The sequence below is a fragment of the Phaenicophaeus curvirostris genome, chromosome 1 (assembly GCF_032191515.1).
Source record: "Phaenicophaeus curvirostris isolate KB17595 chromosome 1, BPBGC_Pcur_1.0, whole genome shotgun sequence".
NCBI classification, from domain to species: domain Eukaryota; kingdom Metazoa; phylum Chordata; class Aves; order Cuculiformes; family Cuculidae; genus Phaenicophaeus; species Phaenicophaeus curvirostris.
This window is the reverse complement of record NC_091392.1, coordinates 127,694,560-127,717,862: the sequence shown is the minus strand read 5'-3', so window position 1 is coordinate 127,717,862 and position 23,303 is coordinate 127,694,560. Positions and strand designations below refer to the sequence as shown.

General features: G+C 37.4%; 1 protein-coding gene across 2 annotated transcripts in view; it reads right to left on the bottom strand.

Moving 5' to 3' along the window:
- The window catches only part of RPS6KA3 (ribosomal protein S6 kinase A3), a 77,744-nt gene that overhangs the window by 43,874 nt on the left and 10,567 nt on the right, over nt 1–23,303 (bottom strand). For both annotated transcript variants that reach the window (XM_069874091.1, XM_069874083.1), the window contains exons 2-3: nt 19,632–19,688; nt 3–119 (exon numbers count right to left, since the gene is read on the bottom strand). In XM_069874091.1, the coding sequence (XP_069730192.1) occupies nt 3–119; nt 19,632–19,688 (174 nt within the window). The remainder of the gene's footprint in view (nt 1–2; nt 120–19,631; nt 19,689–23,303) is intronic.

The following is a 23,303-nucleotide window of genomic DNA, read 5'->3' as shown; positions in this document are numbered from 1 at the left end:
ACCTTTCCAAAGGATCCTTGCCCTAGTACTTTCAGAAGTTCAAATTGTGAAGGGTCTGCTTTCTCATGTCCTTCCTTTACATGGTGAGTTATTGCAATTTCTTTGATATTTCCTTCTTCCTGACAAAGGAAAAGAGTGGAATAAATTCTTGTTAGTGGTTCATCTTCCTAAAATGTTTATGAATTCACCACATGTTGAAAAATACCAGTGGCAATGAATACAATGGACTACATGCTCCCAAATGTAGATAAAGAATAGAGCAATACTCTTTGTACAATTAAGACACAAAAATGAAATAATACCTGTTACCAAAGGCAGTTCAGTAATTATGTGGCCTAAACTTTTAGGCATGCATCAGAATCAAGACAATAGTGTGATTCCCAAGTCTATGTGCTTAGGTCCATACTATTCAGTTCATAATCTCCATTCCAGGTTCACAACCCATTAATGGAAGCCAATCTTCTTAAGAAATTAGTCCTCATAAAGCACACCCAGAGTCCACCAAAAAGACCAGCCTTCATTTTAACACTTGAACACGGACCACTATGCTGCAGCAATGCAAATGCTCATCTTTATAGGACAGAGTAGGATACAAGACATTTCCCTGCAAAGCAATACTCTCCACCCTCACTTCAGCAGCAATAAATTCTCCACCTGCCACAAAGGAAATTCTAGTGAAGAAATGAAACTCATTGCCTCTCTTCTTAAGGAGAGTCTCTTCAATAAAAGCTGCCAGTCTTCAGCATTCCTGATTCTGTGAGAACTAGTTGCCAGAAAGCTCTAAAGGCCAGTGGATCTTGTAGTCTTTTTGTGCTCTGCATTTAACTTAATATTTTCTGCATGGAATTTAAAAATCCCCTTAAAAGCAACACTCCTTGTCACACAAAGCATTTCAGAACTTACCAGCAGCTCTTCAAAAGTAAGTAAAAAAACTGCATTTGTATCAATGCCACCTGAAGAACAATCTAGGCATTATACAGAATCGAACTCAAGCAGCAGTGTCCATAAGTTTACTTATGTAACACAAACACACTAACTATAACTTCAACTTTTTGTGCATTCTCTTCCTTCCGCTGTAGAGGAACCACCTCTACAGGTTTGTGACCACCTGAGGAACGTGAACATATGTAAGTCTATGGGACCTGATGAGATGCATCCCAGAGTCCTGAAGGAATTGGCAGATGTGGTTGCCAAGCCACTCTCCATGACATTTGAAAAGTCATGGCAATCAGGAGAAGTCCCTGGTGACTGGAAGAATGGTAACATTGTGCCCATTTTTAAAAAGGGTAGAAAAGATGACCCTGGGAATTACTGACATGTCAGCCTCACCTCTGTGCCTGGAAAGCTCACGGAACAGATCCTCCTAGAAGCTATGCTAAAGCACATGGTGGACATGGAGGTGATTAATGGCAGCCAGCACAGCTTCGCCAGTGGCAAATCCTGTATGACCAACTTAGTGGCTTTCTACGATGGGGTAACCACAGCAGTGGACATGGGTAAACCAACGATGTGATCTATCTGGACTTCTGTAAAGCGCTTGACATGGTCCCCTCCAACATCTTCCTCTCTAAACTCGAGATATGGATTTGATGAGTGGATGGCACAGTGGATAAGAAACTGGTTGGATGGTCATACTCAAAGAGTAGTGGTCAATAGCTCAAAGTCCAGATGGAGACTCGTGACTAGTGGTATCCCTCAGGGGACTGTGCTGGGACTGGTGCTGTTTTAATATCATCATCAATGATATTGACAGTGAGATTGAGTGCACCCTCAGCAAGTTTGCAGATGACACCAAGCTAAGCAGTGCAATTGCCACATCGGAAGGATGGGATGTCATCCAGAGGGATCTGGACAGACTGGAGAAGTAGGCCTCTGAGAGCATCATGAGGTTCAACGAGGCCAAGTGCAAGGTCCTACACCTGGGTCGGGGCAATCCCCATTTTCAGTACACTATGTGGGATGACGTGATTGAGAGCTGCCCTGCAGAGAAGGATCTGGGGGTGCTGGTTGATGGGAAGCTCGACATGAGCCAGCAGTGTGCACTTGCAACCCAGAAGGCCAACTGTATCCAGGGCTGCATCAAAAGAAGCGTGGCCAGCAGGTTAAGGGAAGTGATTGCCCCCTCTGTTCCTCTCTTGTGAAACCTCAGCTGGAGTATTGTGTCCAGTTCTGGAATCCTCAACATAAGAAGGATATGGAGCTGTTGGAATGGGCCCAGAGGAGGGCTGCAAAGATGATCAGAGGGCTGGAGCACCTCCCATATGAGGACAGGCTGAGGGAGTTGGGCTTGTTCAGCCTGGAGAAGAGAAAGCTCTGTGGAGATCTTATAGCAACCTTCCAGTACCTGAAAGGGGCCTACAAGAAAGCTGGAGAGGGACTATTCATAAAAGCTTGTGGTGATGAGGGGGAACGGGTATAAACTGGAGTGGGAGCAGATTTAGACTAGACGTTAGGAAGAATTTCTTCACCATGATAGCGGTGAGGTACTGGAACAGAAGTTGTGGATGCCCGATCCCTGGAGGTGTTGAAGGCCAGGTTGGATGGGGACCCTTGGGCAGCCTGGTCGAGTGGGATGTCCCTACCCATGGCAGTTAGAACTAGATGATCTTTAAGGTCCCTTTCAACCCTAACTGTTCTATGATTCCTATTCCTTCTATGGGCTATCACGAATAAAAAAATCTGAGAATACTTTTCTCTGTTTAATAAGGAAGTCTTAGATCTATTTCATAGGATTACAGGCTGGTTGAGGTTGGAAGGCACCTTTCGATTTCATCTTCTCCAATCTTCCTGCTCTAGCAGGACCACCTATAGCTTTTGGTCCAGCTTTTGAGTATCTCCGAGGCTGGAGACCCCACAATCTCCTTGGGCGACTTGTGCCAGGGCCCAGTCACCCTCACAGTGAAAGCCTGGTTCCTGATGTTCAGAGGGAATCTCCTGTCTAAATGTTTTGCCCATTGTATCTGGACACTGCTGAGACAAGCCTGCCCTCTTTGCACCCTCCCTGCAAGCTGGTCAAACATAACTTTGCCTTTGTTAATCCATGCTGACTAACTCCTGTTACCTCTTTGTCCTTCATGTACACAGAAAGGGTTTCCAGGCCTAGTTGTTCCACCACCTTCCCAGGGATCAAGATGTGGCCGACCATCCTGTAGTTCCCTGCGTCTTCCTTCCTGTCCTTTTTGAAGACAGGAGTGACATTTGCTTTCCTTTAGTCCTCAAACACCTATTCCAGTCACCAGATTCATTGGGAGGATAATCAAGAGTAGCCTCGCAACAACATCTGCCAGGTCTCTCAGCACTTGTGTGTGCATCCTATCTGGGCTCATGGACTTACATACATCCAGTTTTCTCAAGTATTCCCTAACCCGATCCTTTTTCACCAAGGGTATAATGTTACTTGCTCCAGACTTTCCCCTTTCTGTATGCATCAAAACATGCACTAATTCGTTCTAGATATGGGGGAGCAGAAACAGAATTCTAAAGCTGTGCTTCTGCAGCACTAATTCATGTATTCTTGAAGTATTCATTAAAATTTATGTGCATGAATTTTTTGCTGCTGGAAGTATCCTTTCATATCTGGTCATTTCAGTACAGTGTATGAAAGACTGGTTCTCCTCTCTTCTTCCATTCCTTGACAACTTTCACACTACTACAGACATTCACCAGCAATTTGGCCACTGCAAGGGTGGAATCTTCTTTCCAGTTATGACTATACTCCACTGCCTATATTTTATTTCTGCTATTCATAAGCTTGAAAAGCTCCCTTTTCTCAAGCTTTATACTGCAGCAAAGTCTAAATAAAAGTCTCAAAATATAAATTTCTTTTTCTAGTCACACAGCTCTCTCTCTCAAGGTCTTCTTCACATTAAGTAGTAAAATTGTCACAGAAAGCCACATTTACAAAAAAACCAAACCTCTGTTAGTCAACATAAAGTGGTTGCTACTGGCTTCCGTTATTGTGAAACTAAATATAGAATACAAGGAAAGCAACAAGAAGGTAACATTACTTTGAGTTTCCTTAACATTTCCTTAACAGTATAATAGTGTTAAATCAACACTGGTCTAGAAGGGAAGTGAGTGACAAACAAGTTTGGGTACGAATTTAAAGCACCACTGTTTCAGAATAACTTCCTGTACTGATAAGAGTTTACAAGTCAGAACTACTCTGGTTAGTAAGTACCCCACAGTATAAATAAGTTCTTAGCAATGGAACTCTCAATATATGTCTACGCACTGGAATGCATACATACATAGGAAAGAATACTTGAATTGACTATATTTCACAGACTATTAAAGAAAAAAAAAAAAGCTAACCCCCCCCAAACAACCAACAAAATATTCAGCAGAACCAAGCGTGATTCATTTTTTGCTTTAAGAATCAGCTGCAAATTAGGATAGCAAACTTGCTTGTTGGGGCGGGGAGGGGGGGTGAGCATGCATACCTTCTAGGCAAGCAGTGAAGAACTACATAACTGTTATTAGGCTATAAAAATAACAGCTTAATCATGTTGTTGGAAAAGCTCCATATTTTACATACTTAATGAACATTAAATACTCACTTTTGTTCTACTAATTGAATTTATGTGCATTTCTCTTACATTCACTTTTTTAATTCAAGACTAAATTAACTCTGCTGTGACATAAAATACTTGGATTTGCTACTAAGATCTTATTACAAGAACAACTATCAGATAATCTATTAAAAGGAAACTGGACTTCAAACCATAAAGGAAGCAGAAGAGAATTACTAGGTAAGCATTTCTCAGCAGTAACGAAAAAGCCCAGAAAAGAAAAAGTGTGATTTCATCTATACATAGAGCCTTCTGTAACTTATCCTTCAGATTTTTGTATTTTCAGTAGATCTGAAAATGGTTCTGTGTGTAAAGAAGTGGGGCATACAGAGCTGGACGACATAACACACTGCTTGCTTTACACAGATGAGTTTATCTGCAGACCCTTTTCTGAGCAAGATATTCTAGGGACAACTGAAAATCTGGTCTAGGGCTAGTAAACTGGTCTCCAAACTGCTAGGAGAGCTGCCTGCATCATCACTCCTACTGGAAACTGCAAGCCTGTGAGAATATTTCTTTTATTACTTCTAATAATTCCAATATTTTAACAGATCGATTTTATTTTCTGAGTATGAATGCAGCAGCAAAAAGTGTAGCTAGCCCTCTTACCTCTAACTTCCAATTCCTGAAGACAATGTGACAATGGTATGAAAGGAAAAAGAAGCAAAAGGGGTTCATGAAATAATTATGGAATCCGAACTTAAACCATCTGTAGACACTATAAAAGAGGGCTGGCAGGCACGCACTCACAACAATTAAGTATTGGGAGTGCCATGTGAGATATATTCTTTTGACACAACCTAAATGTGATAAATTTAGAAAATACAATAAACACTCACTAGAATTTAAATAGCACCTCAAAAACCAGAAGTATTCTTAATCCACAAATTTTATGTAAAAAGGAGAGAAAAATAATAAATTAAAGATTAAAATAATTAAAATAAAGAAAGTAAACTTATGGTCTGACAGTGACAATACAATCCATAAGGAAGCTCTGAATCATCTCAACAGATGGCACAGGATCAGATTCATGCTCCTACTCGTATCAGGAAGAGGAAGGTTATCCGGAGTAAGGAACATAAGCACATTCAAACACCAAATAGGGTTCCTGCTGCACCTAAAATTCTCAGTTTCAGATTCTTGAATAAATGTTTAAGCGCCATGTGAACATGCATAATGACAAGAAATTCCAAAACACCGGGACAGAAACAGGAAATTCAGCAAGAAAGTTACCCAGTTCTCAAAGATGTGTAAGAACTAGATATGAATTAACTTCAACAGAAAAAGAACAAGCTAGTGTGTCTGATATGGAATGCTTACTTTGGAAAAGTATATTTTTTCTGGTTACTCAAAATTATGTGAATACGAGTAGAAATAGCTTAAAGACTTAACTATTTATGATAACATATTTTAGATAGCAGTTATTTAATGAGCAAGTTAAGATTATGATATAATTTTACACAGAATAACAACTGGCAGTTTATTTTTTATAGTATCAAGAGCAGAAATAAGTATGTGCTATGACTACCTATAGATTAAGGCTCTTTGAAAGGACATTCAGTTTACTTTTAATATGGTAGAACACTTCAAAAGGCTTGGCATTACATTTTTGATGACTCTGATGCCTGTCATTGTAGAAAATGGGTGTTCCTATTGTATAATAAAAAAAGAGAGTAACAGCAGTTAAAGGCTAAACAAAATAAATGGCTCTGTCACCATACCAGAATTTCACCAGGAAGCTTCTAACAAACTCCAAACCCAGATTTTTGAGAAAATTATCTTTATGAAAAGGTATGCATGTGGATTTAGAAAATCCCAGAATTTCTTATTGCATGAGTTATGTCATGAATAAATGCATCCTGTCTCAAGTTCCTTGCATCAGGAAGGGGATATTAAAGATAACACACAACATCCGTATTCTCTTAATAAAAGGGACAAGTGACTGCAAAAGAAGGTCGTGTGGTCATTTTCCCACAAAATGAATACTACTTAGATGTAGGTGAAAATCTCCTCAGAAGTACAGTCAATCTCAGCTGGTGATGACTATGCAGTGATCAAAGAACCTTCCTTTTGCATACTTGCTGGCTATATGAAATATCAAGAACCACAACACCAAACATGTAACATCTGAATGAAAGGTTTCACAGTGAGAGAAAGTAAAAGGCCACATACTAACCCCTTCTGAATGTAACAGAGATGAAAGCTGTGAAATAACTGACATAAAAAATGAACAAGGATAAAAAATTAACCTTCACACTCATTTTAAATAAAGCAACACCTCTGAATTTTATGACACGATTTCTGCACAAAGAGATGCCACAGTACGTTTGCTTTCGGAACTGAGAAGCAATTTGTCCCTTAGTAGAGCTTTTAAATAAACTGTGTTTTTCTAATAAGAGGCACAGCTGACTAGGAGAGACATGACTATACCTACTCAAGTTCTTCAAAACCCAGTGGGAGGGAAATCTGGTATATGCAAAAAGTCCTTAGTCAGGTCCTGAATTCAAAGCAAATTCTTCCTGGACAGAAAATATTGTTGACATGCTGACAAAAAGCTGTAAACATGGGCTTAAGACATTGACTTAAGGTAAACATACTTCGAACATATTAACAAATTTTGATCCCCATGAAAAATAAAAATCTTGTCTAATATCTAAGCCAGGTTAAGTAACTACTGTAGAAATTACATTCAATACTTACATTCCCGGTTCTAACACTACCCAAGCTTCACCTTTTTCTGTTAATTCTGTACTGCTCTTAACAACAGCTGAGAAGGCACAATCAGAAGCATCTTCTACATACAGTTACTTACAGACTTAGTTATGACTTCATTTGCCCCTTAAAATAAGTAAGGGTTTTGCCCAGATTTTTCACTGCAAAGCAACCTTCCAGCTCCTGGTCTTGTAATCTCTGAGCATTTTTTTATTTTAATAGTAGATTCTTAATGTTATTTTGGGAGCCCTGGCATCCCCTGCTAGACATGGCAACAATGGACTGGTTTTATGCTGCATCAAGAGCAACAGCCCCACACTACTCCTAGCCACAATCTCCCTGCCTTGACTCACAGAAGCTGCAGTTGCTACAGCACCGACTTAGAGTGTGTTCAGCTGAGTGGTCAGTGGTACTGCTAGCCCTCTCTGAGTCACTGCGTGCCAGTCAAGTCACTCCCCCAAGCTGCACAAGATTCTTTGCTCCTGATACACAAGTTAGCACTTAACTGTAGCAATGTTGATATTTTTAGCACTTCTTCTAAACAGACACTATTAAGAAACGTTGATGGGATCCCACCAGAAACTCTTCCACAAACTGTTTCATGAATATTTTTCATTTAAAATAACATTTTTAAATGGATTAACATCTGTTTTATATATTTATTTTGTATGGCGATAATTTACATGTGAGAAACAGCCAGAATTACTATCAGGGAAGTAATTCTGGAATTTCAACTTCTACCCAGTCAAGATCCAGAATGAGACAATAATAAAAAACCTCTTTCTGCTAGTTTTAAGCACAACTACGTCAGATCTATATTGTCAGTATTGATGAACAAGCCCTCAAACTTTAGCCATCTTTCAAGATATGACAACAGTCCCGAAATACATTTTAGACCTAACTTTCTGAACTAAAGATACAAATAATTCAACAGTATTAACTTGCAACCCACTTCCTATGAGCTGGGTAACAGCCATTTCTACCAGTGTAAAGGAGAGTTAGTGCACAACGGACTTCCCTGTAATACTGTTTAGCTGAATTTAATGAATTTTAACTTATCTGACAAACTTACTGCTGCATCAGTTTATACAACTGGTCATACAAATTTAAAAAAACAAGTCCAATGAATAAAGATTAAATTGCAATCTTCTACTTGAAAGTTGAACAGCAGCAAAAATGCTTTTAAAATCAGTTTTCATTGTTGGTATTAAGTATGTAACTACATAAATCTTTCCAATTTCATTACAGAAGTAGCAGCTTTGTTTTCACCCCTCTCAATCTCATTTTCAGGAATGTTTTTCTTCCTCTGGACAAACGCAAGTTCTTGAGGCACATGTACATCCAGTACAATGGAGATAAGGCTGAAAACAGATAAATGGATTCCCCAGCAAGCAACTTAACACTGCTCCAATCATAACTGCAAGCTTCCTTTTACTACTTTGTTTCTTCATTATCAGAGCTCAGCTGGACATTGCTGTATTCGGCAAAATATTTTTCTGTCACAGGCAGAATAATGCTGAATCCTTACATCCAACAGAAAACATTTCTGAAACATTGACTATGATATTAAAACCTGCTGCTGAAGTTACATAAAGCAGTTATGTCCTGTAAGGACAGTAAGCCTACTGGATATCAAGTGATTGTAAAAGGATGACTCAATGTTGGCACGGTTCCCCAGCTGATATACATGATTTCCTTTTCCTCCCCTCCCTAGACTCAGGAAGTCTCCTAGATGCATTTTACTTTCCCAGCTCGTTACGAACATCGGACGAATTTTCAGTCTTACCTAAAGAAATAAACCCCACATCAGCTATGCTTTTTGAAGTAAAAAAAAAAGAGTCAATTAGCTGAAAACCAATTACATTTACCTTGTGTATTAGAGCTTATGGAAATCTTTATTAAGCCCAAACTAGGAGTTAAAAATGTGAGAAGTGCATCAGTCTAGGTATTTTTAAAAACCTCGAATGCATTCTATATACCTTCATACATTCTGTGCTCATTATACTCCTACCTCTAAATTCAAAGCTGCCTTTAAGAAAAAATTCCTTGTCCAACAAGGATTTCACAATCTCCTATTACTTCACTAAGCAATGTTAATGACCTAAATCATGGAATAAAAACCATTCCTTGTACTTGTGACTAATATTCAATTTGAGTCACTTAATAGGACTAATGGTTAGTTAAATGCTTGTAACACAAACAAATGTTCTAAAAAGCCAATTAAAAATGCTGCTTTTGAAGTAGCCATTATTCTAATGCAACAAAAAGCAAAGCACTGCCATGCATAAAATTAAGTCGACGTAGAAGTATTATGTGTATGTTGCCTGCTCTATATGAGTACCGAAGATAAGCAAGAACTGAGCAGAAATAACTTCTAATTATTATGGACATTTGAAGCTAGAGATATAGGTTTTCACAATTTATGTCTTTCCTTCTTTTTAAAAGATGAAAAAACTTGCACTATCAGCTCACATCAAATTAATTGTTACAGATGGCATCTATTGTTTTACCTGACAGAAAGCGAGAGTTCCTAAAAAGCAAACTATTCACAAATCTTTAGTTTCAGTTTTTGTGGGTTTTTTTTTATAATTTTTTTCAATTGTTAAATCTCTAAGAGAAAAACCATGTATACATATAAATAAAGAAAAACCACTGTATTTATTCCTTACTCTCTACACTTTCTACTTTTTTCCTTTCCTGGCTTTCTACTAGAAAAGTTTCGAGATCTAGAAGGATGTCGATGTCCACATTTGTTCCAGGCAGCTGACTCACCCACATAATGGAGACCCTGGTTACTCCTTCCATTCTTTAGGTGTTATTAGTAAAGCAAGACAGAGTTTGAAGAATGAGTCTTGCCCCAAAGCAGCAAGTCAAAGGATAGATGAGGCCTTTGAGTAAGTGGCCAGGATAGGACGGTATCTCTGAAGATACTGTCTCCTGGAAGGAAAATACAAAGGCCAGAACAGAAGCAGGACTCTACTCCCCCTTCCCCAAAGGAACTGTGAGCCATAGGTTGTTTAACAGATAACACTGAGGAATTCTTGTAAGCATCTTAAAAGCTCAATGCTGGTCACCAAATGCAATTTGTAATACAATTCCCTTCTGATTAAACACTATTAAATTATTACATGAACTAGACCGCACATGTTAGCACTGCAAAAAACCCAAAACTCATCAGGTGCAACTTTCATTTCCCAGTAACTTTGATACAAGTTTTGTTCCTAAGCATTACCATTTCATCACATCACAAGTAAAAAAAAAAATTCACAAGCATATTCAGTACTAATCTACAAAAGCTATGATCCATGTTTGATTGTCATAATATCCTAAATACATATTAAAATTTACACAGGCTGCATGCTCTAGCATTCTAAAATCAACAGAAATTTAAAGGACTTAATCAAGCTGCCATAAGTAGATAAAATAATGTCATTTTTATCAATCAGAGGCTTCTAAAACTTCTTTCATGTTGCTTGCAGAAAAGAACTACAATTCAGGAATACGAGTTGATAAATATTGATTTTACAAGTTTTACTTTAAAAAAATCTACATATAATTCAGCCTACGCTCTATTGTTTTACATGCATGTTGTGTTTTATTGTTTCAGTTATGGCAAGCAAATTTAATTTCATTTTCTAATACACATTGCAAAGTTGAAACGAGTACATAGGCTAGCAGATATAAATCACTACCCCTTTTATTTACAGATTATTAGACCTGCTTCACTTAAGATGCTTAGCCAGGACACAAGATGGTTGCATTTGTTTTTTGTCTTTTGTTTTTTAACTGTAAAGTATTTGCACGCTTACAGGAGGAGAAAGATGAGAAGTGATTTGACTTGCAACGATAAAATGCTCTATCACACTGCATGTTTACATACATTGTTAAATAGTTCTGAAACAGTGCTCGTGACAATACAGTTCTCCACTAGAGATTTTTCTTTCTAAACCTAAAAAAACCCCAACCCTTTTCTGTTTAAATATACACTCAACAAGATAAATTATACAAATTAAATGTCTGCAATGAATAAATTATTTAAAAGTTGAAATGACCATAACATTAACTGTAATGTAGGCAAGAGTGTCACTACTCTTAATACTGTTCTTAGAAATAAATTTCAGGTAATAAGCTTGAGTTATTTTAACCGCCACTCCACACATAACCATGTTTTATAGTTTAAAGTGCTACATGAAAACGCAACTATTGATAACCACTAAGTATTAACTTTAAAATACAAACATTTTTTAATAAAACTAGAGTCTCCGTAAGAAAACAACATACTACTAAGCTCATACATTTCTGGAGAAAAAAAGTAACTTTTACAGTATCTAGGTACAGGTAAAAATTTCCAATAAGGCTATATTACCAACAGGTACTTTAGAAACTTCTACAAAATATGAGCACACCACATAGACTCTGTATACAAACAGCACTGACCCCAAAGCAGTGAGAATAAATTGCTTTGAAATTAGACCCTTAATTAAAATAAAATTCCCCATGCCCCCCCCCACCTTCTTTTAAGTAAGAAACTAAGCTCACCCAGACAGAACGAACACATAGAGCCAGAAACTTAAACATGACTACATGACTAAGAAACCATGTTTAGGTTTTCTGACTGAGCGATCATAAGTTTAGCAGGGAAGACCAACCCTGGCAGTTTTGCTGTGACCAGCTGTTCCGGCAATTAGAAAATTTCCTGTCAGGCAAGTCAGACACAGTTGGGGGTGGGGAGAGAGAAGGGGCGAAAAAGGGTCCAAAGGGGAAAAAAAAGACATTGATTTTTATTATTCCTCCCCACCCCGTGGTAAAGAAAAGCTGAGCAGCAGGGGTACTCATGTTGCTGATTCTGTAAAGATCATCACAGGAAACTTAAACAGATTGCCTGATAGCAATAGATGTTATTTATTCCTGGTTCCCAGAAAAGAAGAGAGATTATCAATAGCTGTTTCAGAAAGCATACTACTGCACAACATCTCACTGCTTAAGGAGAACAGCAACAATTTAAAATCCTACATGTGATAACGGTATTTTTATGAATTTAATTTTACAAAACAGTGTAAGGTAAAGTTACATATCACTAGTTTTTAGACCTCAGTGCAGAGAATGTGATATGCTTGAGCTTAATGACTCTTTTTACTAGAGTTGTTACAGGACCAAATGGACCTTGTGCATAGCACTTTGAAAGCCTGCACACAGAAAATGCTGCACAGATGTTACAGAGGTTAGGCCAAGACAGACGGCAGAAATCACATGAATTGGATCAGCCAGCTCAAATGTCTAACTTATGCATGAATATTATATTGCTCTGTAGATAGTGCAAAATTGCTTAAAGTAAGAAAAATTAATTCTTTCAATGTTTTAAAAACACTTCAAATGTTTCTAAAAATTAGAATTCAATTAATTACTTAAAACAGCTAGAGATCAAGTTTATTATTTGATAGCTCTCTCTAGATTTAGTATGGATGTTACTGCTGTAATAAATCACTTAAATGGTATTTATTAAAAACACCAAAATACACAGTGCATGCTCCATTAGAATATGGAGCAAGACTGCTTTTCTTCAATCAATCAATCAAGGCAAGTAACAACAATTAGTCAAAGGCATATCCGAGTACTTGGCTATAAACAGATCCAGGTGATTCTATTTAGTGACCCTGTACCACAGAAACATATGGTGAAGTACTGTACTTTTTCCTGCACAAGACATTAAAACAAATCAACCCTCCAAACCGCCTCCCCTTGCCTGGGTTCTAACAAATATCTGGATTACTACATTTTTTTTTTAATTCCTCTTCAGAAGACAAAACCAGTGGTTTACTTTAAGTGGTAGAACATGTTTCTTCTATCTCTATACCACATCCTGGCTGTCCACAGTATCAGTTTCTAATTTTCCCTTTAAAACCTGCATTATATGTCTCCCCAGCATAAACAAAGACCCTCTTGCACAAATGTAGAGATGAAATAAAGACCCCTCACTCCTGGCTTTATCAGGATCCTAGAAACAAAAGCGTGCCTTTATCATGTTCTCTTTTACTTCTCTAGGTTTTTATTCACACCACATCCACAGAGACAAGTCTTTCACACTCTACGTACTGAATATATTCAACTATTATACATTACACAGGCATTTAGAAACCTCTACTACACCTTGAGTTCTCAATTACAATGTACTTTTTACAGTTCAGTGTGTTACAGCCTTTCTGGAAGAAACAGCCTCTACTACAGCAACAGTATCACAGCATGAAAAATTATTCAACATCTGTTTGGGGATAAACAAAGCTTCTTGGACACAAGGAGGCTACTGCAACAGAAAGGTTTCAAGTATTTCAGAAATGGTACAAAAATTACTTGAAGCTTTCTTCTCTTCAATTGTTTTAGACTTCCAGCTACTTCCTCCTCAAACTGAAATATCTCAAGAATTGCAGTTTAACAGTAATACAGTTGTTTATACTTCGAGGACGTAAAAAATCTGAATAAATAAAATGGGAAACCACTCAAGCGCTCTCTGCCTTACCTTGTCAAGAACATGTATGAATGCACTAAAAGCAGAGTGACTGGGAATCTGCAGAACGCTAAATTAAACTCTGTGGTAGCAAGGAAAGCTAACAGCGGAAATGGAGAGTAAGTGATAAGGCCTACACTAACTATAATGTTCTTTAAAGCTGAAGAGATACTGTGGGCAAATAACATTTTCTTCTCTTTTTCTTGTAAGGGCATGTGTGTATTTTGCTGCAGATAAGCTGTATGTGCCAAGGGTGAGAGGAATAAGGCATTTCAACTGCAGCACTCATACAATTACTGACTACTGCTCTCCCAAACCTTTTATGTGACCTCTCAGTGAAGAACAAAGCACAGTGCTCAGGGGTCAGCGGGGTTACTTCACAACAATAGATTTCCTATAACTGGCATGATTCTGAAGCAGGTGGAAGAAATTTCTCATGTTCTGGGAGAATAAAGCCTGCACAGTTCCCAAAGAGTACTACCAGCCAACCAGAAACATTAAGATATATGCTACATAATTCATTTTGAGAATCTCCAAGAAGAAAGCTTGCCCTTTTAAATATTACTTCGTACAAGAAGGAGACAGGTTAGAGGGCAGCTGTCCCCAAGAGGGAAATCTGTGATAACAAGGACAAATTGCTCCAGCAAATTGCTCTCCTCACCTTGAAGTCTTTGATAATGGTTTGCATTATACATATGTATCATGAAACATAACTGTCTCCAAAGCAAAAGGAATTTGCTATGGCTGTCAGTGACAGTTCTGTCAATTGTAGAACTCCACTTGCACAATGCATTTTTGTCCTCCAGCACAGAAATATAAAGCGAGTTCATCTCTCATCTTCCCTCCGTCTTATTTTAAATTGGATGCTCTGAATCACAAAAATGAAAAGAAAATGTGATCAGACTTGCTGACCAGACTCACAGGCTCCACTGTTTCTCTCCACAGGAGAACTGAAAAATGCTGGAGGAACTCTCAAAGCAGTTCAGAATATGTGGGAATCCACAACTTTGATCAAACAAAGTGCACACACCACAGTAGGATGCTCACTTTTACATATAGCCAGAAAAAGTCGAAGCTTTTCATCTAAGTGAAGTCCATTAGGTAGACCAACAATTTTTCTATACTGTCAGTCTGAGAAGCGTAATAATGCAAAGTAAGTCTTTATGCCGCCAGACAAGCCAGGCTATGTAGTATGGATTGCCTTCAATTATCTGGAAAAAACAAAAAAGTGGAGTATGCATAAGGAATTAAAAGCCCTCATTTGATGAGGGTCAACAGTTGAAAAACAAAGCTACTTTCTTGAGTTTTCCCAGAGCTGAATAATATACATCTCCTCATAATAAATATGTTTGTAATAGAATATAGCTGCTTTGGCTATAATCTGGGGGTGTGGCAGTTTCCATCTGCTACTTCACAGGCTTTTCAGGGCTGCCATCTGTTTTCTCTTCATGTAACAAGTAGGCAAGTTGACTTGTAATGTTGCTTACACTCTCAAAGTATTCAATTTTCTGACCAAGATCCAGAAAGTATGCTGCATCTAAGACACTAAGTGAAAAATAAGCCACTCGGAAAATCCATTAGAAGACCTCAATTAAAGATGTCTGCTGTAATCTTTCCTCAACACCTAATGACATTTTGAGGAAAAAATACTCCAAGGTTTGCCTTCTTTATATGGGTTTGCTATCTAACAGTTAAAGACTAGAAACTCTGTGCTGCCTGGAAGGATGCTGTAACTTCTTACATGAGGGCCGCTAAGTCCATTCTTACGCAGGTCAGATGCATGCACTTCACTGTAAGATTCTACCAAAGTTCATACAATTTTGCAGGACAGCACAATGCTTTGGAAGAGAATGAACTTCCAACACTATCACATTACAGGAAAAAGAAGGTATTCTACCTTTTACAAATGAAAACCTGGGCATTGAGAAGGGAATAACTGGATTCAAGTTTACAGGTGTAAATGGTTTGCCTGGGAAACTTACTTGTTCAAGAACCAAAGTTATTTGATTGTAAAATAGAATTAAATACATGTGTACCTATATTTAATTATATTTAGCAAAATACATCAGAAGGAATGTAAAAATAATGGACCACCTTAAAGTCCAAGTTTAGTATTTGTAGCCCAGACTGTTTCCTTCACTGCATTACATAGTCAACACTTCCACTAAAGCTTACTTCACAGTTTACTACGTGTACTTAATATACTGTTATACTGAATTACATAATATTATGGTTTCTAACAACTGCATTGCTAGGGCTGTAAAGAAAGCTTCCTCAGTTTGACTTCCATATGAAAAAGCAATACTTACATATTCAAGAATATGTAAGCAATGTGGAAATATAGCTTGACTCTATACCTCTCTCTCAGTAAAACTACAGAACTATTAACTTGTCACTGTTTTACTATTGATAAGCTATCCAAGTAGCTATTTCATCTAAAATTAAGTATCAGTCTGTAAAAAATTAACATCACAAACTCAGTAGTCTATGAATACATGTGATCCCAAATATTTTTGCAGTATTTAAAAAATACTAGGTGTCTTACAACCTCTACCACAGAGCCATGAATTTACATCAAAATACAGACAGAACCACACACAGAAAAGTGAAATATAAAGGTTACTCCAGCAAAAGGAAAACAAACATACCAAAACGATCATCAGAAACATGTTCATAGTCATGTTAATTCACACACGTTTTTCTTGTAATCAGAAACTGAACTGCAACATTCAACAGAAGTTTGAAGCAGTCCTGAAACAGTGCTTCAACCTGTCAAAACTCAAGCCAAGTTTTTGAAATTGAGAGTCATCACTTATAAAATGCTAAAATATTAAAAGTCAAGATGAAACTAAAAATTGGCTGAAGTGTTTCTCAAATGTTTTCAAATCTAAGTATTTGTTAGCGTAATTATGCTTGTTTCGCAGAATTACTTCATTCTAACACACCTTCTTTCAGTATTTTCATGGAAAGTGACAAAACAAACAAGATTACATCAGATTAGTCTGGTTTTCTTATTATTGTCTGACTGATGAGGGGCTGTTTTGCTCGTGACTTATCGGTGAGTGATCTCCCTGTCTTTATCTTGACACACTTTTCCTTCCCCCCACCTCCATTTAGTCAGTGGTTTATAAAGTCACAGTAAAGTGTGCAGAACATATGCACGTATAATACAGAATCTCAACATGATCAGTCACTTACATGTGGTAAAGTTCAGCACTTTGACAAAGAGACCATATTGCCTACGTGCTTCAAATTATTTTTCTAATGCATTTTAAAGTCCTTTCTAAGATCACGTTTTCCTTATAAACTTTTCTATTAAAATACTAATTGGCAAGACAAAGGCCATAGTTTTCAGCTCTCCTGACTGTAAACAGTTGCTTTATTTAAGTTCTATTTGAGAAATGTAGATGAAAAATATGTATATAACTACTGACTCTTCTTTGCAACTTATACTACCTTTTGGCTACCCACTGACTATAGTCTTAGTTATCTTAGTAAGAGGATGACAGCTACTGAGATTTAGTTTTTCACCATCCAGATCAGCATGTTTTAATATAATGCTTTATAATTTAGTTAAATTTAATTCTATACATGCTTTAATTCTGTTTATTTAAAAGTAGCATTTTGTTTGAAGTTTCACCAAAGCACACAAGAGGTGTGATAATACTACACCACCACCTCTGTTAGAGAAAGGGTTTACTTTTTCATCCCAGCTGATTGAGCCTTAATAGGCTCTACTCCTTCCAGTACTGGAAAAAAATTCTCCAGGCCTTGCAGGTTGCCAAAAAGAAATACATATGAGTTTTTCCCAGAACTTGCAAAGTATTGCTGAAAACATCTTTTAACAAATGCTTGGAAAGTTATATTTTCGTATGTTTATGCTTAAGCTAGTAGAGTGCAATGGTAATACATTGCTTTTACTATGAGTTTGAACAGCTAAATTGAATCCAGATAACAGAAAGGAACAAAGAACACAGCACACACAATATGCTCTTCACATATATACAAAACTAGAAGCTACTTGCTGGACCAGTTGTAATTTCTGGTTAGCTTAATCTAGCAGAAAAGCACGCATCATGACTGTAAGACCTCACAATTAATTTGCTCAGTTAATTTACTCAATCTCTGTGGACACAGAAATACAGAAAGCAACAGGAGACATCACAAGAGTGAGAAAGGTATCAAATAAAAGGCTTTAAATAGCTTCCCCTCTTTCATTTAAGCTTTCACAGTAGGTCACGCTTCAGCCAGTTGTTACTTGTTACATTTATTTCCTGCTTGACCTCATTTGAGATATATCGAATAAAAAATGTTGACAGCAAGCTATGAAGCCAGATACAACCAGTATATTCACTGTAATAAAACTAGAACACTGAATGATTCCTCTTTAAGAGAAGCAAGACTTTGAACCTTGCAGCAACTTAGGCAACCATTATAGCTACTGGTTTTCTTAAAACAAACTGAACCTATGCAACTCAGACTGTCCTGTCAACAAAATCAAGCTTATCTTCCGACACACAGAATATTAGTGAGAGAAAATAAAACTGTTAGCCTTTAATATTTATTTAAAATTTCTATCTGATTTGCACTATCAGCACACCATCCAAACACTTAAATCAGCAAAAGGATGCAGAATTTCAAGTTTTCACCTTTTATCTCCACAAAACTATGGCAACTCATTCTCTATACCAAACTTGCAGACCACACACATGTACTGAAATATTTTGCCTTCCTTCCGGATGTACTGGTAACACATGAGGGCTGTTTGCTCTAACGTCCTCAGTTATAGCTGCGAAGTTGCATAAATTGTCAATGACCATGTAAGCGCTTTAAGCCCGTTTCAGTGCAAAGTTAGAGAAGCACTTAAACGAATTTCAGTGGTAAAATTAGACTTTAAAATTAGACTTATCTTGCATCAGAACAGATATGAAGCACTAAAAGAATGTCACATCCCAGCTGAAGCACTATTTCGCTAGCTGACAGACCGTAAAGGCTAGCTTCCAGCTATAACTGCCTGAGCAGCCACAGCAATTTTTTGTGTAAAACCCCCAATATTATTTTAATTACTACTGGCAACCTTTTACCCACCACAACCTAGAAATAAAAGCAAAATAAATTCTAGAACATGACACAAAGAATATTTGAGAAATGTTTTAGTTTTTTGACAGTCATATCAGGCCTAGGAACTGGAAGTCTAGGAAAAAAACCCCAAAACTTTGTATCCTGTATTCTTGGTTCTACAGAGGAAGGCAATAGAAAGAATACTCCAGACTAATGAAGAGCTATTATGCAAATAATCTAATTTTACACAGATCGATAAGGAAAATATGAAATGACTAATGCTAACAATAAAAGGGAACAAATAGACATTGCCAAGAAATCTTACAACAGTATGGAAAACCAAAGGTGACAGCTGCAATTACACCTTGAATATCAAACTAGAAGTGGAAAAGCTATGGTGTACACCACCACTCTGATATAATCATATTTCATATAGGAAGTGCACGTCTGCAACGAAATCTGTATAGAAATTAATTACAAGAAAATCCTTTGCTGTGACACGACCACAACTGAAAACTTAACCATTAATAAAGCAAGCTCTAGGAATCATAGATATAAAATATTTTCACCTATGCAGTGATGAGACTAAGTTCATCAGAACAAACAGTAGGACACAATCAGATGAAGAGTCAGTGAGAAAGAACCTCTCTCAGAAATATCAGAATCCTAGGTACACTTCATGTCAAGTAAACCTAAACAAAAAAATATCAGCAGCAAACTGCCTTTAAATTGGGCGTGCTACAATACTGTACTATCTGTCTTTATTACAACCACCTTTTACTCACAGTTTGTGGGTTGATATCATCTTCTCCCATAGGTTCATCCACAATTTGCTGTCCATTCTGTAAAAAACAGATACAGCAAGTTACTACAAATGCTGAACCCAATAAATATACTGCAGATGTGATTTTATGGCATGCTGCTCTACAGGATCAAGTGTTCTCCATGTTCTACCAAAAAAATTAAATTACTGAAAGTAAACATAGAAGACTGCCTATTATAGGCACGCAATGTCACTCTTGCTTTGATTCTAATATAGTGTCAAACCAGTTGAAGTCACAGGAAGAAATACATGAAACAAGCTGGCATTTAAAGCCTTACTACTACACAGCTAGACGTTATTTCCACTACTACAACTTCTGCAGGAGTGTAAAACCTGACAAAGACCAAACAGTGAAAACCCACAACAAAGAACAGAAAAGAAGGTTCATTCCGAGAGCAAGACCTTATGTAGCAACGTTCAGTCCTTACTCTACCATGCCTACATCAAGAGCATTTCTAACTACAATATAGCCTTACAAAAACTATTAAGGCAATGCTAGTTTTACTAGCCGGGATTTACTCCTTTCTCTCCTTTTCTAAGGACCATTCAAAAAAGACACACGGGAAAAGGCTTCTGAATTCAAAATTTAGCTATACAGATTTTTTAAAGAAAGCTTAAATACCTTATTGGTCAACAAATGCTTTCTTTTTATTGTCAGTGATACTATATACTTGGAGAATCTCTAAAAGATATTTTTCCCAGAAATACTTTGAATGACCTTGCTTACACAAAAAGCATGAATATTAGCAAGCTGTTAGGAAAAATACGTATATCACCTGTGGCATTAATTCTTAGTTTGCTCCTACAGTTTAATAGCAATTCCATATGATTTTAGAAACAAATGAAGAACTATTAAAGATGGTTACATTTTCTATTACCAGTGCAGGCAGAACTTAAGGTTATTTGTGCACTGTTTCCCTAGAGAACAGAAGGCCTAATTAATCTATCTTTTCAGAACTGAATTTACTTAAAAAACAGTTAGATGCATGTACGTATACATATTTTCTAGATGTTGGAAAGGTAACAGAAGCTGCTCAGCAATTCAGAGATTTTTAGCTTCATTCTATACTTCCTTCCCACAGCCCAGTTCTTCAGCAGAATACTTCTGCCGAACCTTCCTAACATTTTCCTGTAGCAGCTGCTGATTAATATAGTTTCCCAGCTTTCACAGAACCGGAGGCGAATCTTCTATATGAAGTGACAGATTAAATCCCAACAACTTACAAATTCTAATTTTCAAATATTGCAAATATGTTGAATGTTCAATCCCAGCTCTCTACCAAGTTTTCACCTGAGCATTTTTCTGCTAAAAGATGCAGCTGGATAAAGCTGAAGTTTAGGAATTACAAATTGCCCAAATATGACACAGGTTTCCTTTTTTTTTTTTAAAGGGGATTGGTAGGGGAAGGTTTGGCTTCTGATTGTATCTCTACTGCACACTTCTGGCACATGTTAACTGCCATTTTCTCATCTTAATTGGCTTCAGGAATATCCTAGAGACTTCTAGTATAATTCTAGACTACTCTAGAAGTCTTCTTTCCATGAGGGAGTGTCCTGGTTTTGCCTGGGACAGTTAGTTTTCTTCTCAGAACTGCTGTGCTGCAGATTTAGTGCAAGAATAACGTTGACAACACATACTGGTTTAGTTGTTGCCAGGTAATGTTTATGCTTGGTTAGGATGTAGTTAATTTTCATCCCATCAGCTGCTGTTTTCTAGATTTAGTATGACAGGAGTGCTGATAATACACTGATGTTTTCAGTTGTTGCTAAGAAATAAAGGATTTTTCAGTTTCCCATGTTCTGCCATTGTACAGTTGCAAAGCTGAGACAGCTCACCCAAACTGGCCAACAGAACATTCCATACCATAACCTCATGCTCAGAATAAAAATAGGAATTTGGCCAGGAGGGTGGGTAAGCGATTGAGATTCTGTGTCTGGTCTTCCACTCTCTGTGATCACTGCTATTGCTGCACTCGCTGCAATCTCTGCTCAGGACAGGCTAATCATCAGGTGCTGAGTGGCTGTATTTTAATAAATTATTCTATATAAGTTGTTATTATTATTATCTCTTCTTTTCTTGTTCTATTAAAACTGGTTTTATCTCAACCCATGAGTTCCCATTTCCTCCCCCTCGCCCCAAGTTCTCCCTATCCCACTGGGTGGGAGAGGTTTGAGAGAAGTCGTGTACTGTTTATCTGTCAGCTAAAGGCTAAACTAGAACAGGGAGGACTACTGAAAAAAAACCAAAACAACAGCTTCACAAGTCATAGGTTTAAATAGGCTCTAATATTTTTAAACCTATAATAACAATTATAGTTTTTTAATAAGGCTCTAAGCTTTAACCTCACTGATTTTCTCAACATTTTATTTGTCTACTAGAAAAAAAAACACAGCAAACCTTTTCAACACAAATAAACTGTTTTGTACAATCTGTTTTCTGTTTAATCTTGCATTGCTTTCAGTTACTTTTCAGTCAAATTGAAGCCCTGCATTCTAAACACACCTACTGGAACCAGGAACAAACTCAAGAAATCAGCATGTATGCCATGCGGTCATGTCTGAGCCAGATCACTGGATTAGCAAGATCTTTTTAAATAGGTCTACCCAAGCAATGATTATGCTAAAGGAAACGCTGTATGGTAGAACCAGTTTTTCTCATAACAGTCTGCACCATGTAAGTTAAAGAAGAATATTTATATATGATTTATGGTTTGCTGGTATATGATAATACTAAATGGAAAGCAGCTGTTTCTTCAGAAAGTCTACAAAGTGTACTACCTTCCTTATAAGCTAAAATGTAAAGCCAAAAGGCTCCTATTGGAAGTGGCAATGTTTAAACCACCGTGGAGGAGGTGGTCAGCAGTATGCTTAAGGTGTGAGTGAATGAAACGCGTTCCATTTTGCTGGGCGTAGACTCACTCTACGGTTAAACTAGAATCAAGGGCATGTCTCAATGACATAATAGACTGGGACTAGATATAACAGTCCAATGAATATAGAATAAGAGGAAGCTGAATATATCTTTCACAAGTACAGATTAGTCTAATTCAAAAGACAGAGCCTCCAGACCTTGATTATTCTTTAGCTGCACTCCTCCTGAAGCAGGATGCTAAACAAGTGGAGTGGATCAAAGATCTGTTTATTTCCAATAGTATAGCTCCAAAAGTAGAACGTATCTCAGATGACAGCACAAAATAACTACAAGAAAAGTAACAGAAAAGGTCCACGAAAGTTTCTACTTACACCACAACAGATCAGTAATCAATGAGAAGGGTGTTCATCCCTTATAATGCTCTTCCAATACACTCAAATTCGATTTCCTACACCATCTTCTAGTAGAAGCAGTCATGTTAAGTTAGCTACAAATCTTGCTTCCAAAGGCTTTTAAACCTGTTGCCACATTTCACTAACCTGCTAGAAATGAATATGTAAACACAGTTGAGTTCCATTAGTTTTCTTGAAAGCACGTGGACAGGAATACAAGAGATCCTACAGGTTCCCTAACTAAGGACAAAGCAGACTAATTTGAGGGAATCTGCATCAGGCAGCTGGGTACATGAACGTTCCCTGTCATGAACAGCCAGAATCTCTGACACAAGAGAGTCAACTAAACAACAGGATATCAACCACCAAT